The sequence below is a fragment of the Mustelus asterias genome, unplaced genomic scaffold, assembly GCF_964213995.1.
Source record: "Mustelus asterias unplaced genomic scaffold, sMusAst1.hap1.1 HAP1_SCAFFOLD_94, whole genome shotgun sequence".
Lineage (NCBI taxonomy): Eukaryota > Metazoa > Chordata > Chondrichthyes > Carcharhiniformes > Triakidae > Mustelus > Mustelus asterias.
The window spans coordinates 504,149-523,554 of NW_027590142.1; the positions used below are offsets into that span (position 1 = coordinate 504,149).

The 19,406-nt window shown below is 44.7% G+C and overlaps 2 protein-coding genes across 2 annotated transcripts in view; one reads left to right on the forward strand and one right to left on the reverse strand.

The window, feature by feature from the left end:
• The window catches only part of LOC144484175 (uncharacterized), a 33,518-nt gene extending 25,870 nt beyond the window's left edge, over positions 1-7,648 (reverse strand). Inside the window, exon 1 of the mRNA XM_078202716.1 lies at positions 6,783-7,648. Coding sequence (XP_078058842.1) covers positions 6,783-7,648 — 866 coding nt within the window. The remainder of the gene's footprint in view (positions 1-6,782) is intronic.
• Positions 7,649-9,739: 2,091 nt separating this feature from the next.
• Positions 9,740-19,406, forward strand: part of LOC144484176 (uncharacterized) — an 82,987-nt gene continuing 73,320 nt past the window's right edge. The window contains exons 1-2 of the mRNA XM_078202717.1: positions 9,740-9,748; positions 14,467-14,870. Of these exons, the coding sequence (XP_078058843.1) occupies positions 9,740-9,748; positions 14,467-14,870 (413 nt within the window). The remainder of the gene's footprint in view (positions 9,749-14,466; positions 14,871-19,406) is intronic.

Consider the following 19,406-nt stretch of genomic DNA (forward strand, 5'->3'; position numbering starts at 1 on the left):
GGATTTTCACAGTAACTTAATCGCAGTGTTAATATAAACCTACTCGTGACATGAATAAATAAACTTTTTTACAAAACGTTAAACACACTGTCCTGACTTGCCTGCCATCCAGTGCTGGATGAACAGATATTTTATATTTTGGGAAGACTGAAGCCACTGGTTTCAGTCTTTGCTACAAACTTCACTCCCCAGCCACCGACTCCATCTCTCTCCCTGATAATTGTCCGAGGCTGAACATGATTGTTCACAACCATGGTGACATGTTTCACCTCAGGAATTAGGAGTCGGCCATTCGGTCCATCAGGTCTTTCACCTCTGTCACTGTTTCAAGTCTGGATGACCGTTCTCCAAACAGTCAATCAGACTCGAAACGTTGGCTCTGTTCTCTCTCCAAAGATGCTGTCAGACATGCTGAGATTTTCCAGCACTTTGTTTCTGTTAAACATTTACTTGATTGCAGTTTGCTGTGGGTAAATCCTCTCCTTCTAACCCATGTAAAATAAGTTTCCAAAACCCATCACTCTCAGTCCAGGATAGAAATTCACAACATTGTGTCTGCCTGCTTTCCGGCTCAGGATTACTTAAGCTGGGACACATTTTCATTGGAAGCAGATGAGAAAATGTTCACCAGGCTGACTCCTGTGATGAGGGGGTTTGGCTTCTGAGGAAAGGTGGAACAGGTTGGGTCTTTACCCATTGGAATTCAGAAGAATGAGAGGTGATCTTGGTGAAGCATATTAGATCCTGGGGGAGCTTGACCGGGTAGATTCTGAGTGGATGTTTCCCCTCATGGGGTAATACCGAATTATGGAACAGTTAAAAAATAAGAGGTCTCTCAGTTTACACCATGAGGAGAAACATATTCTCTATGAAGACCATTAGTCTTTGGAAATCCCTTCTCCAGTAAGTAGGAGGCTTGGTCATTGAATACATTTAAGTCTGTGTTAAGTTCATAAGATATTGGAGCAGAATTAGGCCATTTGGCCCATCGAGTCTGCTCCGCCATTCGACCATGGCTGATATGCTCCTCATTCCCATTTTCCTGCCTTCTCCCCATAACCAGTTAAAAATCTGTCTAACTCCTCCTTAAATTTACTCACTGTCCCAGCATCCACCGCACTTCAGGGGAGCGAATTCCAGATTCACAACCCTTTGGGAGAAGTAGTTTCTCCTCAACTCTGTTTTAAATTTGCTGCCCCTTATCCTAAGACTATGAGCTCTCATCCTAGAATGCCCCACAAGAGGAAGTATCCACTCCACGTCTACTTTATCCATACCTTTTATCATCTTGTGTACCTCAATTTGATCTCCCCTCATTCTTCTAAATTCCAGAGAGTATAGGCCTATATCTCTTCATACGACAAACCCAACATCTCTGGAATCAATCTAGTGAACCTCCTCTGAACTGCCTCCAATGCCACGACATCTTTCCTCAAATAAAGGGACCAAAACTATGCACAATACTCCAGGTGCGGCCTCACCAATGCCTTGTATAGTTCCTTACATTTATATTCTAATCCTTTAGCTATAAATGCCAACATTCCATTCACTTTCTTTATAATCTGCTATACCTGCATGCTGGTTTCCTGTGACTGGTGAATGAGGACACCCAGATCCTTCTGCACTGGAGCACCCCAAAGTCTCTCCCCATTTAGATAATAAATCGCCTTCCCAACACTCCAGCCCAGGCAACATGCTGGTGACTCCTCTGCACTCTTTCTAGTACAATCACATCCTTCCTATAGTGTTCCTCAGTGTTACGTTCTGTCTGATTCTGTCAGTTGATGTTTCTGAGATTCACCTTGGGACACTCTCCTACATTAAAGGTCTGATATAAATGAAAGTTAGTTTTAAATCACATTCTAACAGATTGGGGAAGTCAGGATTAAAACAATATCTGGGTAAATGGAGTTTGGTCACAGATCAGCCGTGACCCCAGTCAATAAGAGAACAGGCTCGAGGGGGATAAATGATTTCCTCCTGTTCCCAATAAACTTGGGCTCAAACACCAGCTGATGAATGGAAAGTGATGGGTGAACTGGGTAGAAGACACTTCACCAGGAACCAGCGATGGAGCAGAGTTAAAGAGTAGGACAGTCCTGTGGAGAGACTACTCAGGAAATGGAATAGGTTGTTCAGCCCTTCAAGTCTGCTCTGTTATTCAATTACACCCTGGTTGATCCATTAGTCTATCTGAACTTGAACAAATACCTGAATTATTAACTCAAGCTGGTTACAGCAGTTATTAACAGCAGCAGAAACACACCATAGCTATCAGAATGAACATGGGTCAGTGCAGGATGTGATTACCTGTTCAATAACTGGGGAATCTGCCTCCAGACTTGTGAACTCGCTGGTGTCTCATTAGGTTTTGTGACTGAGTGAATCTGTTCCCACATATGGAGCAGGTGAACGGCCTCTCCCCGGAGTGAACTCGCTGGTGTATCAGGAGATCAGATGAGTTAGTGAATCCCTTCCCACACACGGAGCAGGTGAAAGGCCTTTCCCCAGTGTGAGCACGCTGGTGTTTCAGCAGGTGAGATGAACTGTTGAGACACCAACCAGTTCACACTGCAGAGAGACCTTTTAAATACACAGACTGTGGGAAAGGCTACAAAAGTTCTGGGGAACCGATACGCCATCAACATGTTTCACACTGACACGAGACCGCTCTCACTGTGGGAGTAGGTTCACACAATCATCCGACCTCACTGTACACCAGTGGATTCACACTGGGGAGAGGCCGATCACCTGCAAAGAGTGTGGGAAGGGATTTGCTCAGATGTCCACTCTGCTGACACACCAGTGGATTCACACTGGGAAGAGACCATTCACCTGCCCTGTGTGTGGGAAGGGATTCATTAATTCATCCAACTTGCTGAGGCACCAACACGTTCACACTGGGGAGAGGCCGTTCACTTGCACGGAGTGTGGGAAGGGATTCACTAATTCATCCCACCTGCTGACGCACCAGCAGATCCACACTGACGAGACTGAACTGCGGGAAGTGCAACAAAAGTTCTGGGGAACTGCTGTCCCATCAACAAATCCACACTGACTAGAGATGATTCAAGTGTTGTCATTTTTGGTCTGAGTTCAGGTAATCTCATCTCACTGTACACCAGTGCATTGACACTGAGGAGAGAATGTTCACTTCCTCTGAATGTGGGAAAGGAGTCACTCATTCGTCTCATCCACTGAGACCCAGTGATTTCAGAAATAAATCAGAAATACACTGATTGTATTTTACTTTTAATCACAGCCAGTACTGAATCATATTTTTTGGGGTCTGTTTCTACTACTGATGATAAACTCCAGGCCAGTTATGTTTTTAATCTTCTGGTTAAAAGTTAAATAAATCAGCTGTATGTTAAGCTGAGTGTCAATCTTTTTGATATCTACAACATGTTAGGAGGTTTTGAGGTGCTCTGCCCATTCCCTCTTTCCTGCATCCTCACGTCCAATAATAAGTGTAAGCAGCTCATATAACTTCAAGATTGTGAACTCGCAATGAACTACCTCCACTATTTCCAACAGCCCACCAGAAAAAACCTGCCTCTAAAGTTCCTCATTGACTGAGCCCTGACACGGTAGCACAGTGGTTAGCACTGCTGCTTCACAGCTCCAGGGACCTGGGTTCGATTCCCAGCTTGGGTCACTGCCTGTGTGGAGTTTGCACATTCTCCTCGTGTCTGCGTGGGTTTCCTCCGGGTGCTCCGGTTTCCTCCCACAGTCCAAAGATGTGCGGGTTAGGTTGATTGGCCATGCTAAAATTGCTCCTTAGTGTCCTGAGATGTGTAGATTAGAGTGATTAGCGGGTAAAATATGTAGGGATATGGGGGTAGGGCCTGGGTGGGATTGTGGTCGGTGCAGACTTGATGGGCCGAATGGCCTCTTTCTGTACTGTAGGGTTTCTATGGTTTCTATGATTTCTATGAACCTGCATCTTTTTCTGGGTTTTCTCACCATTTAATTGGGACTGTCAATGGTGGTGTTTTTACCCATCATTCCCCTGGTTGAGACCCCTATCCACAGCTCAGGAGAGCAGTGGGCAGGCCTGGTTCTGCCCTGTCTTTGGAACATCCGCAGTGTCAGCCATGATTATGAACAGACACTTTTCTCTCGGATCCACGATGGGTAAAGGGGGGATGGCGGGCGCAATGGATCTGTGGGTGGACGAGATTCTCCGGAAACACGTTGTGTAAATCGCAGACCCCAAATGAGAAGCTACCGAGTGGACACGAGTGGATTTATCCTGGTGACAAAGCTGGAGCAGGAGGAGAGAATGTTGTGAATTTCTATCCTGGATGGATTTCGGGAACTCCTTTTACAGGGGGTTAGAAGAGGAGGATTTACACATGGCAATCTCAAAATAAAGGTTCATCTCTACAGGATGGTACAGTGGTTAGCACTGCTGCCTCACTGTCTGTGAGGAGTTTGCACATTCCACCTGTGACTTTAGGGGTTTTCTCCAGGTGCTCTGCTTTCCTCCCACAGTCAAAAGATGTGCAGGTTAGAGGATTAGCAGGGTAAATGTGTGCAGTTGCTGGCGGTGGGCCTGTGTAAGATACTCTTTTGCAGAGTCAGTGCAGACTCGATGGGCTGAATGGCCTCCTTCTACACTGTAGGGGATTCTATGATTCTTTGGATACAGGTCTTCAAATGGGATGGACAGGTAGATATGGACAGAATGTTTCCACTGAGACATGAATACACAGTAAATAGTAGTAAATCCAATCACTAAAACCCAGACACCAAATCCAGGGACCACTTACACCCAGACACCAAATCCAGAGACCACTAACATTGAGACACCAAATCCAGGGACCACTGACACCAAGACACCAAATCCAGGGACAACTTACACCCAGACACCAAATACAGGGACCACCTATACCGGAACACCAAACCCAGGGACCACTTACACTGAGACGTCAAATCCAAGGACCACTTACACCGAGATACCAAATCCATGAGATCATTTACACTGAGACAGCAAATTTAAGCAATAATAAAAGGACATCTAAGCAAGCAGCCAATGCCACAATAAAATAAAGCTGCTTACAAACTGCGGAGAACATGTTTTTAAAAAATACATTTCTTAAAGGCACATTAGCGTCACTTTCTTGAAAACATAAAGGGTGCAATCTTCCCCAACAAAAATTATATTTCTCAAAAGAGTCTGACGAGTTTGGCACTGCAATCTTCCCAAACTCTGTCGATTTCTTTAGCAATTGGGAGATTTGTGTCCATGGGGGAGCGGGTGGTGTAGAGCTTTTGCATGCCAGGGAAACCATCAAAATCAACTATGACAATTGCAAAGATCAGAACATTTCAAAGGCTCTCACATGCAGTACGTGTGGTGGAGTTTTAATAAACAAGATTCCAAGAGAGTTGATTGATCCAGAAAATAACAGATTTCTTCTGCAATATAATTCTACAATGGGTGGTTCACAAGAACTCCAGATGTGTGTAAAGTGAAACATTACAGGTCAATTTGTCACACCCAAACAGAACACTCAAACAGAAGAAGCCTGTGGTTTCTTTTCTTCTTCTCCTGTCTGAGAGAAGAAGCAAAAACCGTGTTAAATACTAATCTCTGAGTTAGATATCCAGGTCAAAGCTTCTGGTGTAAGATTTCTTATGAGTTTCGGGGCAGCCAGTGGCGAAGTAATATTGAACAAGTAATCCAGAAACGCAAAGTCATGTTCTGGGGATCTGGGTTCGAATGCCACCATGGCAGACGGTGGAATTTGAATTCAATAACAAAAAAAATCCAGAAATAAACTTTTAATGAAACCATTGCCGATCGTCATACAAAACTCAAGTCCTTTAGGAAAGGAAATCTGCCACCCTTACCCGGTATGTTCCACGTGTGACTCCAGATCCATAGCAATGTGGGTCTTTAAATGGTCCAGCAAACCATTCAGTTCAAGGGCAATTAGGGTTGAGCAATGAGTATGGACAGAGTAAATAGTCAGAAACTGGTTCCACTCAAGAGAGCACCAAGAACTAGGGCACAGATTCAAAGTATTTAGCAAAGGAGTAAGAGTGATGTGAGTAAAAATGTTTCACTCAGAGGTGGGTTGGAGTCTGGAACAAATTCACTGAGAAGGTCGTGGAGGCAGGTTCTATCGAGGTATTGAAAAGAAAATTAGATTGCTATCCAAAAAGAAAGAATGTGCAATGTTACGGGAATAAGGCAGGGAAGTAGCACTGGGTACAATGCCCTTTCAGAGACCCAGGACAGACTCAATGGGCTGAATGGTGTCCTTCTGCACTGTGAGGATTCTGTGTTTCTGTCAGCACAGACCCCACATCATCAGCATTGGAACTGAAACTCCCATCATTACATCAACACCAGAACCACGATGGAATTTCAGAAAACTGGGAAATCCTCCGAAAGGCAATTGATACCAACATCAGGTGGGTTTCACCAAGCACCCAATGTCTTCAATAGATTGATAGGATTGATGAAAGTTTAGAGTTTAATCCGGGAGAAGATGAATCAGAGAACAGAAATAATCTTGAGTAAGAAAAGGCCCAAATAATGGCACTGTCAAAAACAGGAGATCAATCATTCTCCTCTTATTATTGGAGAAATCCAAAACACTGTGTTTGAATCAAAGCTGATTTAATCAACATTTACAAACAACATCACTGCACACACCAGCTTTCATGCTTATTAATATCAGCAGCAACAAACTCCAACTGTCAGAATGAACATGGTTCAGTCCTGGATGCGATTAACAGCAGATTCTAAATCCAATCCCTTCCGTTACTTGTGAACTCGCTGGTGCCTAAGCTGTGTGGATGAACGACTGAATCTCTTTCCACACACCGAGCAAGGAAATGGCCTCTCCCCGGTGTGAACTCGCTGGTGTGTCAGCAGGGTGGACGACTGAGTGAATCCCTTCCCACACACTGAGCAGATGAACGGCCTCTCCCCAGTGTGACTCCTTTGGTGATTAAGTAGGTTGGACATCCAAGTGAAGCCTTTGCCACAGAAAAAGCAGGTGAAGGGCCTCTCCCTGGTGTGAGTGAGTTGGTGCATCAGCAGATCCATCTGGCTTTCAAAGTACTTCTCACAGTCAGGACATTTAAACAGTCTCTTATCAGTATGAACAAGTTGGTGTGTCAGTAGGTCGAATGAACGGGTAAATCCCTTCCCACACACGGAGCAGGGGAACAGTCTCTCCCCAGTGTGAGTGCGTTTATGGTTCAACAGATCATTTTTCCTTTTATAGTTTTTCTCACAGTCAGAGCATTGGAAAGGTCTCTCCTCACTGTGGATTCGATGGTGTGACAGGAGGTGGGATGAGTTTGTGAAGTCTTTCCCACAGACGGAGCAGGTGAATGGTCTCTCCCCAGTGTGAACACGCCGGTGTCTTAGAAGGTGGGATGATTTAGTGAATCCTTTCTGACACACAGAGCAAGTGAATGGCCTCTCCCCAGTGTGACTGTGGTGATGAATATGTAACTCAGATGGGTAATCAAATCCCTTCCCACAGTCTCCACATTTCCACGGTTTCTCCCCAGTGGGACAGCACTTGTGTTTTGACAGGTTTGATGAGCGACTGAAACCTCGTCCACACACAGAACATGTAAACACCTTCTCCCCATTGTGAATGGTGCTTTTTGATTCCATGTTCAGAAGCCGATGATGTCCAGGCCCTGATGAATTGGGTGTCTGTCAGATCCTGATGTGATGTTTGATCTGAGTTTCCCACCTACAAATCATCCTCTTCTAATATGCTGTAAAATTAATTCAAAAAGGAGGAAAAAACAGTGATAAACACAAAGGTAGGTTGTGAAATTGAGCTGAATGAATCCGGTAATTTGTGGAGCCGGCACAAGGAAAGAGTGACCACGAAAGCTGCTGGATTGTGATTAAAAACTCAAATGGTTTGTTAATGTCCTTCAATTCAGGAAACCTGCCACCCAGTCCAGATCTACACAAGAATTCAACCTTAATGGGAGGAGAAAGATAGAGATGAAACAGGGAGGGAATGAACGGTAAGGACTTTATACATCGACAACTGGACAAGAACTTTGACAGAACCTGCCAAACCACAACCTTCACCAACTCAAAGGACGCAGGAAAACTATCACCTCCAAATGTCGCTTTCAATCTCAAAACAACTTGTAATCCTGAGGTAACCTGTAACCTCCTGCATTTAAGGGGCAATTTAGCCTGGCCAATCCACTTAACCTGCACACCTTTGGGGTGTGGGAGGAAACCGGAGCACCTAAAGGAAACTCATGCAGTCACAAGGAGAACATGCAAACTCCACACAGTCACCCAAAGCTGGAATCGAACCCGGGTCCCTGGTGCTGTGAAACAGCAGTGTTGACCACTGTGCCACCCTGTGCCACTGTACTATGTTGCTCAGAAATAAGTTTTAGAATTTTGGCCGAGTGATTGTGAAGGCAGAGCAGTAAACTACCAAATCAGAATAGTGTGTGATTCTGAAGAGTAAATGCAGGTAGTGGGGTTTCCATGCACAAACTGCCCTAATCCATATTGGAGAAGAGGTTTGTAGTTTTGGAAGCTGCTGTCAAAGGAGGTTTAGCCAATTGCTGGTAATTCCAGTAATGTCCATGTTCCAGTTATTAATTTGAAAATTTTCTAAATGAAAATTTAATGAAAATCCCCGACAGAACTACTTTTTCCTTACTTGAAACACAGCTTTAAATGGTCCGTTTGTTTCTAGATTCAGTTCCATGAGCAACGCCTTCAACTAAACAAAATCAAAACACTGCAGCTGCTGGAAATCTGAAATGAAAAGAGAAAACGTTGTAAATACTCATCAGGTTAGACAGCACCTATAGAGACAGAAATAGAGTTAATGTTTGCAGTCACTGATGCTCCTCTAATAAAACACATACCAATAGCTGCTGTTTAATGGGGCCGTGGATCCCACAATCCCCTGTGCCCCAGAAACAGCTCTATCCACCACACACATTTCCCATTATGACACTTCTATGTCAAGAGGGCGAGCTGGTTAAAAGTCGTCAAGTTCCATTTTTGCGTGTTGATGTTCATTAAAGCTACGGATCGACTTCCCCCTCATTATGTATCAATTTCAGATACTTTGGTCGAGAATTTCCATTCCCCTACTTCCTGGTGGATAATGGATGCCTTGAGCACTTCGATTACAGTACAATTTGATTCCTAATTTTATTAACTGCACCCCTATCCCTAATTTTCACATCGCAGCAGAAAAAGCTACTGTTCACAAATGAGGAGTTTCGATGGCGTGCGTTTTACCCACCATTCCTCGCGGTGGGGAATGTCCCCTATCCACAGTGAAGCAGTGTTTGACGCATGCGTAACGTGGACGATGGCAATGGAGAGGGACGTTCCTCTGTCTCATCAACAACCGGTAAGGATGCGGATACATGGAGGGAGGATTGGAACCGGCAGATGGACGGAGAGGGTTTCTAAATATCTGGTGAAGGTCTCAAACCTCTAATAGTAATCCGCAGGTCCCGTGTTTGCAGCTTCAGGTCTTTTTCCCGAGACGAGGCGAGGTTAACAGCCGCCATCTTGATTCAGCAGGGAGCGGAGCGCATGCGCTGGTGTCTTGGTGACGCAACAGAGAGTGGGTGGGGCTTAGGCATTTTCTGTTCCCAACCGGGTCCTAGTGACCGGAATGCACAGCAATCTGAGCAACAGGTTTTAAACAGCTTCACCCACTCGCAGGCTGCAGCTCATGTTTGCATCCTCGAGGAATCCATGGACCATGTACATACTCCAGAAGTTGTTTATTCCTGTTTGGCGCAAGAGTGGTAAGGGAATTGTGGCCAAGCCATGGCTTACAAGGGAAATTAGAGATAGTATCAGATTCAAGGAAGAAGCATTCAAATCGGCAAGAAAAAGCAATAGGCCCGAGGATTGGGAGCAGTTTAAAATTCAGCAAAGGAGGACCAAGGGATTGATTAAGAAGGGAAAAATGGAGTATGAAAGGAAGCAAGCAGGGAACATAAAAACTGACTGTAAAAGTTTCTATAGATATGTAAAGAGAAGAAGATTGACAAAGACAAATGTTAGAAATGGGAGAATTCATAATGGGGAATAAAGAAATGGCTGAGGAATTAAATTGGTACTTTGCTTCAGTCTTCACAAAGGAAGACGTGAATAATGTACCAGAAGTGCTGAAAGAAACATGTGTTAGTCAGGGGCTGAAGGAAATCAGCATCAGTTGAGAAGTTTTTGGGGAAATTGATGGGATTGAAGGTGGGTAAATCTCCAGGTCCAGATAAGCTTCATCCCAGAGTACTTAAGGAAGTGGTCCTGGAAATAGTAGATACATTGGTGGTTATTTTCCCAAATTCTTTGGAATCGGTAATAGTTCCGACAGATTGGAGGGTAGCTAATGTAAACCCACTATTCAAAAAGGGAGGGAGAGAGAAAACACAGAACTATAGACCAGTGAGCCTAACATTGGTACTGGGGAAGTTGCTGGTGTCTATTATCAAGGATTTCACAACTCGGCATTTGGAAGGCAGTGGTATAATCAGACAAAGACAGCATGGATTTATAAAAGGGAAATCATGCTTGACGAATCTATTGGAATTTTGTAAGGATGTAAGTAGTAGAGTTGACCGAGGAAAACCAGTGGATGTGGTTTATTTAGACTTTCAGAAGGCTTTCGACAAGGTCTCACATAACAGACTGCCATGTAAAGTTAAAGGACATGGGATTGCAGGTAATGTCTTGAGATGGATAGAAAGCTGGTTCGCAGATAAGAAGCGAAGAGTTGGCATAAATGAGTCTTTTTCTGAATGGCAGTCAGTGACTCGTGGGGTTTGTCAGGGATCTGTGCTTGGACCCCAACTCTTCACATTATATATTAATGATTTGGAAGAGGGAACGGAATGTATTATCTCCAAGTTTGCAGATAATACAAAGTTGGGTGGGAGGGTGAGCTGTGAGGAGGCTGCAGAGATGCTTTAGCGTGATTTGGACAGGCTGAGTGTGTGGGCATCAGCATTGCAGATGCAGTATAATGTGGATAAATGTGAGATTATCCACTTTGGTAGCAATAATAGGAAGACAGATTATTACTTGAATAGGTGTAAATTGAGGGAGGTGTATACTCAACAAGATGTTGGATTCCTCGTGCATCAGTCACTGAAAGTAAGCGTGCAGGTACAGTAGGCAGTAAAGAACGCAAATGATATGTAGGCCTTCATAGCAAGAGGATTTGAGTATAGGGATAGGGATGTTTTGCTGCAGTTCTATAGGGCGTTGGTGAGGCCACACCTGGAGTATTGTGTACAATTTTGGTGTCCTTATCTGAGGAAGGATGTCCTTGTTAAAGAGGGAGTACAGCGAAGGTTTACCAGGCTGATTCCTGGGATGGCAAGTCTGTCATATGGGGAGAAACTAAATTGGTTAAGATTATATTCACTGGAGTTTGGAAGAGTTGGATCTCATAGAAACTTATAAAATTGGAACAGGGTTAGACAGGGTAGATTCAGAAAGAATGTTCCCAATGGTGGGGGGAGTCCAGAACCCGGGGCATAGCTTGAGGATAAGGGGTAAACCTTTTAGAACTGAGGTGAGGAGAAATTTCTTCACCCAGAGGGTGATGAATGTGTGGAATTCACTGCCACAGAATATAGATCAAGGGATATGGGGGAACGGGAGTGTGGGGGGGGGGGATTAGGATATTGAATTTGATGATCAACCATGACCATAATGAATGGCGGAGCAAGCTCGAAGGGCTGAATGACCTACCCCCACTTCTAGATTCTATGTTTCAGTGAGAGAAGTTGCCTGAAGCGGTGGCAAAGAATTTGGTTACACTTCAGCCCCAGGCTCCTCATGTTTACATAGAAACATACTAGAAAATATAAGTAGGGAGGAGGCCACTCGGCCCTTCGAGCCTGCTCCGCTGTTCATTCTGGTCATGGCTGATCATCAAATTTAATATCGTAATCCCGCCTCCCCCCACCCCCACCCCCCGTATCCCTTGATCCCCAAGAAATGTATCTAATTCCTTATTGAAATCAGACTCTACTTCTACTTTTGAAGAAGGGACTTCCGAAGATTCAAGACTCTGAATGAAATAAAATCTTCTCAGCTCTGTCTTCAATGGGCAACACTGCTTTTTAAACAGTGACCCCCAGATTCTCCCATAAGAGTAAACATCCTCTCCACATCCAAGACCTTTCAGAATCTTGAAGGTTTAAATTAAATTGCCACTTACTCTCTTAAAGTCGAGCAGAAGCTAAACTTGAGCAGAGAATGTCTCTGGTGTTATTATGTGGTCATGATGTGGAGATGCCAGCGTTGGACTGGGGTAAACACAGTAACAGTTTTAACAACACCAGGTTAAAGTCCAACAGGTTTATTTGGTAGCAAATACCATTAGCTTTCGGAGCGCTGCTCCTTCGTCAGATGGAGTGGAAATCAGATTTTCCAGTCATAGAGTCATTCCAGCACAGAAGGAGTCCATTGGATAACTCGAGTCCATACTGACTCTCACTGTAACTTCATAGTTTTTCACAGTTTTTTTGTGATTTTCACAGTGAGTTCATTGCAGTGTTAATGTCAGCATGCTTGTGACACGAACTAATAAATTATCAAAAGTAAACTATAAATCCTCTGTCGCGCAATTCTGTCAGTCTGGAGTGGGTCCCATTCTGTAACCCTGCAGCACCCATCTAATCTCATTTAGAAATTATTGATCATCTCTGCTTGACTACCCCCACAGGCAGCAAGTTCAAGATCATAATTAATCACAACCCCCTGTATCTTAACCAACTGGAGCCATCCGATCCATTAAATATATTTTTAGTTCAGTCATAGCAGAGATATTTGTATCATCGATAGTCACAGGTGAGGTGCCTGAAGGTTGGAGAGTGGCAAATGTTGTGCCTTTGTTTGAAAAGGGCTGCAGGGAAAAGCCTGGGAACTGCAGGCCAGTGAGCCTCACATCTGTGGTGGGTAAGTTGTTGGAAGGTATTTTGAGAGACAGGATCTACAGGCATTTAGAGATGCAATGACTGATTAGGGACAGTCAGCATGGCTTTGTGAGTGGTGAAGAAGGCATTCAGCGTGCTTGGTTTCATTGGTCACAACATTGAATACAGGAGTTGGGATGTCTTGTTGAAGTTGTACAAAACATTGGTAAGGCCACACTTGGAATGCTGTGTACAGTTCTGGTCACCCTATTATAGAAAGGATATTATTAAACCAGAAAGAGTGCAGAAAATAATTATTAGGATGCTACTGGGACTTGATGGTTTGAGTTATAAGGAGAGGCTGGATAGACTGGAACTTTTTTGTCTGGAGTGTCGGAGGCTTAGGGGTGATCTTATAGAGGTCTATAAAATAATGAGGGGCATAGATCAGCTAGATAGTCAATATCTTTTCCCAAAGTAGGGGAGTCTAAAACTAGAGGGCATAGGTTTAAGGTGAGAGGGGCAATTTTTTCATACAGAGAATGGTGAGTGTCTTGAACAAGCTGCCAGAGGTAGTAGTAGAGGCGGGTACAATTTTGATTTTTAAAAAGCATTTAGACAGTTACATGGGTACGATGGGTATGGAGGGATATGGGCCAAACGCGGGCAATTGGGACTAGCTTAGGGGTTAAAAAAAAAGGCGGCATGGACAAATTGGGCCGAAGGGCCTGTTTCCATGCTGTAAACCTCTATGACTCTCGAGACTGTCTGGCAGCCTGCATGGAGATTTTCAGCTCTCTGTGTCCAGGGCAGGAAGCAGTGAGCATGGATCTGTCAATCAGCCTCAATCAGCACCTTCAGGAGAATTGGGAGGGTGAATGTTAGATACAGCAGAGTGAGAATGGAGGGAGAGTGTGTGGGATGGAGATTCACAGCTTTTGGGGAACGAGAGAGGAAAGAATGTTCTATAGAAACGAGAATTGTCTGTTCTGAATTTCGATCCTGTATTGACAGTGATGACTTTTGTAAACTCCTTTTACAGGCTATCAGAAGGTGAGGATTTACAGACAGAAATCTTAAACCAAACGTCACATCAACATCTGACAGAGTCACTCAATTCAACGGGACCTGAATATCATCGGCCTTTGAATCTAGTAGGAGAAATGTTTTTCTGTTCTGTCTGCTTCAGGAGATTTTAAACATCAGTGTGACTGGAAAAGCACCGAGTCACACACACACCAGAGTGAGAGTGTTCCAGTGCATTGCGTGTGGAAAACGCTTCAGTTGCACAGCCTGAAAAAACATCGCAGCATTCACAGCGGGGAGAGACTGTACCCGTGTTCTGTGTATGGATGAGGTTTCAACTGATTGTCCGACCTGGAGAGTCACAAGGACACCTGCACCATGGAAAAACGGTGGAAATGTGGGGACTGTGGGAAGGGATTTAGATACCCTTCTCACCTGGAAACTCATCGACGCAGTCACACTGGGGAGAGACCGTTCACCTGTTCTCAGTGTGGGAATGGATTCAGTCGATTATCCACTCTGCAGACACACCAGAGAGTTCACAATGAGGAGAGGCCATTCATCTGCTTTCATTGTGGGAAGAGATTCACTCAGTCATCCGCCCTGCAGACACACCAGCGAGTTCACAATGAGGAGAGACCATTCATCTGCTCTCAGTGTGGGAAGGGATTCAGTCAGTCATCCAGCCTGCAGACACACCAGCGAGTTCACACTAGGGAGAGGCCGTTTACCTGCTCTCTGTGTGGGAAGGGATTCACTCAGTTATCCCATCTGAAGACACACCAACGGTTTCACACTGGGGAGAGGCCGTTCACCTGCCCTCAGTGCGAGAAGGGATTTGCTCAGTTATCCACTCTTCAGACACACCAGCGAGTTCACACCAAGGAGAGACCGTTCACCTGCTCTCAGTGTGGGAAAGGATTCACTCAGTTATCCAACCTGCGGAGACACCAGCGAGTTCACATGTGATTCCAGGGGTTGGATTCTGCTGTTATTGTTTCTGCTCTCAATTACATCCAGGACTGCATTTTGTTCATTCTCACAGTTGGTCACTGGGGAGAATTGGAGGCTCTCTGTCTGCTGGACTGGCCGGTCTCACCACTTTGTCTCCAGTGGGCTGATAATCTTTTAACCTTGTTTTGAATATCTGGCTTTGGATTTCTCAAGGATCACAGAGTGAAAGGGTGTTCGGAAGTTTAAAGATATTTTGTTCACAATACTGTTTGGAAGGCTCGCAAAGCACGCAGAGGGAGTAGTGAGCATGAGGAACTGAAAGAGATTAGTATTAGTGAAAAAGTAGCACTGGAGAAATTAATGGGGTTGGAAGTGAATTAATCGGCAAAAGCTGCTGATCTACATCCCAGAGTGTTGGAAGAGGTGGCTGTGGAGATAGTGGATACATTGGTGGTCATCTTTCCAAATTCTATAGATTGTGGAATGGTTGCTGCAGATTGGAAGGTGGTAAATGAAACCCCACTGTTTAAGGAGGGAGAGAGAAAACGGGGAACCACAGACCCATCAGCCTGACATCAGCCGGAGGGAAAATGCTACAATCTATTGTACAGGATGTGATAACAGATGAATATGCACATTCAGAACAGGGGTACGTCCCTCGTGCCTGCTTCACCATTCAATATGTGCACAGCTGATCTGATTGTAACCTCAACTTCACATTCCCGCCGACCCCCCGATAACCTTTCAGCCCCTTGCTTATTAAGGAATCTATCCAGCTCTGCCTTCAGAATATTCAGAGACTCTGCGTCCACTGCCCTTTGAGGAAGAGAGTTCCAGACATTCAGACCCTCTGAGAGGAAGAAGTTCTCCTGTTATTTGTTTTAATCGAGCCGCCTCTTACTCTTCTAAACTCCAGTCGATACAAGCCTAGCCTGTCCAATCATTCCTCATTAGACAAACCAGCCATTTCAGGTATTAGTCCAGTAAACCTTCTCTGAGCTGTTTCCAATGTGTTTACATCTTTCCTAAGTGAGAGCCATACTGTACACAGTACTCCAGATGGTTTCACCAATATCCTGTATAATCTCCCTACTTTTTTATTCAATTCCCTTCGCAATAAACAGCAACATTCCATTAGCTTTCCCAATTCCTTGCTGTACCTGTATACCGGCCTTGTGTGATTCATGCACTGGGACACCCAGATCCCTCTGCAATCCCAGCTCTGCAATCTCACACCATTTAAATGATAAGCTTCTCTTTTTATTCTTCCTGCCAAAATGGATGATTTGACTTTTTGCCACATTATATTCCATTTGGCAGATCTTTGCCCCGGTCTTAACCTATCTATATATTTTTGTAACCAAAAAGAGAAGATGCTGGAAAATCTCAGCAGGTCTGGCAGCATCTGTAAGGAGAGAAAAGAGCTGACGTTTCGAGTCCAGACGGCCCTTTGTTAAAGCTAAAAGGCAGAGAAAGTGGGAGATGTTTATACTGCCGGGTGAGGGAATTAAAAATGAGTCATAGCCACAGAAACCAGGGGGAAAGACTGCTCATAGCTGTCCACAGAGAGAATAAAGGGTGTGAATGGCCAAAAGATAGAGAAGCTAAAATGAACATGTTTGGGAGTCGGGGGGGGGGGGGGGGGGGGGCGGCGTGGTGGATGGAATGAATGGGACGAGGTAAGATTTAGCAAAGAGGGAGAAAAGGTCAGGGAAGGGGAATAAAGTAGGGAGAAAGAGTGGGAGGGAGGAAGAAAAATGAAGAAACACAATCAAGAAATAAAAATATACATTTTTGTAGTCTCCTTATGTCGTCTTCACAACTTTCCTACCTATCTTTATGCCATTAGCAAATTTAGCAACCACCCCCTCAGTCCTTTCACCTCAGTCTAAGGGCTAAAAGGGGTCACGAGAAAGCATTGGGCAGCAGGATTAAGGAAAATCCCAAGGCTTTTTATACATATATAAAGAGCAACAGGGAGAGGGTTGGTCCACTCAAGGACAGTGGAGGGAATCTGCGTGGAGCCAGAGGAAATGGCGATGTATTAAATGAGTACTTTGCGTCTGTATTCATCAAAGAGAAGGACTTGGTGGATGATGAGTCTGGGAAAGGGTGTGTGGATAGTTTGAGTCATGTTGAGATCAAAAAGGAGGAGGTATTGGCGTTCTTGAGAAACATTAAGGTAGACAAGTCCCCAGGGCCTGATGGGATATACCCCAGAATACTGAGAGAGGCAAGGGAGGAAATTGCTGGGGCCTTGAGAGAAATCTTTGTATCATCACTGGCTACAGAGGAGGTAAACACAGTAAGAAGTTTAACAACACCACGTTAAAGTCCAACACGTTTATGTGGTAGCAAATGCCACTAGCTTTCGGAGCGCTGCCCCTTCGTCAGGTGGACTTGCAAAATCTCACTCGCCCTCCTGTCTGGAGACAATACACATCTCTTTAAGCTGTGCTTAATGCTCTCTCCACTCACATTGTCTGTATCTTTAAGACTTGATTAGCTGTATTAGCATTCCAATCATTATTCTGTAAATTGAGTTGGTGTCTCTGTATGTCCTGTTTGTGAGCACATCTCCCACTCCACCTGACGAAGGGGCAGCGCTCCGAAATCTAGTGGCATTTGCTACCAAATAAACCTGTTGGACTTTACACTGGTGTTGTTAGACTTCTTACTGTGTTTAGCCCAGTCCAACACCGGCATCTCCACAAACAGAGGAGGTCCCAGAGGATTGGAGAATAGCCAATATTGTTCCTTTGTTTAAGAAGCGTAGCAAGAACAATCCAGGTAATTACAGGCTGGTGAGCATTACATCAGTGGTAGGGAAATTATTGGAGTGGATTCTTCAAGATAGGATTTATTCCCACTTGGAAACAGATGTATTAGCAAGAGACAACATGGTTTTGTGAAGGGGAGGTCGTGTCTCATTAAATTGATTGAGTTTTTTGAGGAAGTGACGAAGATGATTGATGAGGGTAGGGCAATGGATGTTCTCTACATGGATTTCAGTAAGGCCTTTGACAAGGTCCCTCAAAATGTAACTGGTTTGATTAGTAAGTTTGCAGACGACTCAAAGGTTGATGGATTTGCAGATAGTGATGAGGACCATCAGAGGATACAGCAGGATATAGATCGGTTGGAGACTTGGGCGGAGAGATGGCAGATGGAGTTTAATCTGGACAAATGTGAGGTAATGCATTTTGGAAGGTCTAACACAGATAGGAAATATACAGTAAATGGCAGAACCCTTTAGAGCATTGATAGGCAGAGGGATCTGGGTGTACAGGTACACAGGTCACTGAAAGTGGCAATGCAGGTGGAGAATGTAGTCAAGAAGACATACAGCATGCTTGCCTTCATCGGCCGCGGTATTGAGTTTAAAAATTGGCAAGTCATGTTGCAGCTTTATAGAACCTTAGTTAGGCCGCACTTGGAATATAGTGTTCAATTCCCGTTGTCACACTCCCAGAGAATGTGTAGGCTTGGAGAGGGTGCAGAAAAGATTTACCAGGATGTTGCCTGGTATGGAGGGCATTAGCTATGAGGAGAGGTTGGAGAAACTTGGTTTGTTCTCACTGGAATGACAGAGGTTGAGGGGCGACCTGATAGAAGTCTACAAGATTATGAGAGGCATAGAGAGAGTGGATAGTCAGAAGCTTTTTCCCAGGGTGGAAGACCCAATTACTAGGGGGCACAGGTTTAAGGTGCGAGGGGCAAGATTTAAAGGAGATGTACAAGGCAGGTTTTTTTTACACAGAGGGTGGTGAGTGCCTGGAACTCGCTGCCGGGGGAGGTAGTGGAAGCAGATACGATAGTGACTTTTAAGGGGCGTCTTTACAAATACATGAATAGGATGTGAATGGAGAGATATGGCCCCCGGAAGGTAGGGGTTTTAGTTAGGTCAGGCAGCATGGTCAGTGCAGGCTTGGAGGGCCGAAGGACCTGTTCCTGTGCTGTAATTTTCTTTGTTCTTTGTAAGTCATCTATAGAACATAGAACATAGAACATTACAGCGCAGAACAGGCCCTTCGGCCCACGATGTTGCACCGACCAGTTAAAAAAAAAAAACTGTGACCCTCCAACCTAAACCAATTTCTTTTCGTCCATGAACCTATCTACGGATCTCTTAAACGCCCCCAAACTAGGCGCATTTACTACTGATGCTGGCAGGGCATTCCAATCCCTCACCACCCTCTGGGTAAAGAACCTACCCCTGACATCGGTTCTATAACTACCCCCCCTCAATTTAAAGCCATGCCCCCTCGTGCTGGATTTCTCCATCAGAGGAAAAAGGCTATCACTATCCACCCTATCTAAACCTCTAATCATCTTATATGTTTCAATAAGATCCCCTCTTAGCCGCCGCCTTTCCAGCGAAAACAATCCCAAATCCCTCAGCCTCTCCTCATAGGATCTCCCCTCCATACCAGGCAACATCCTGGTAAACCTCCTCTGCACCCTCTCCAAAGCCTCCACATCCTTCCTGTAATGTGGGGACCAGAACTGCA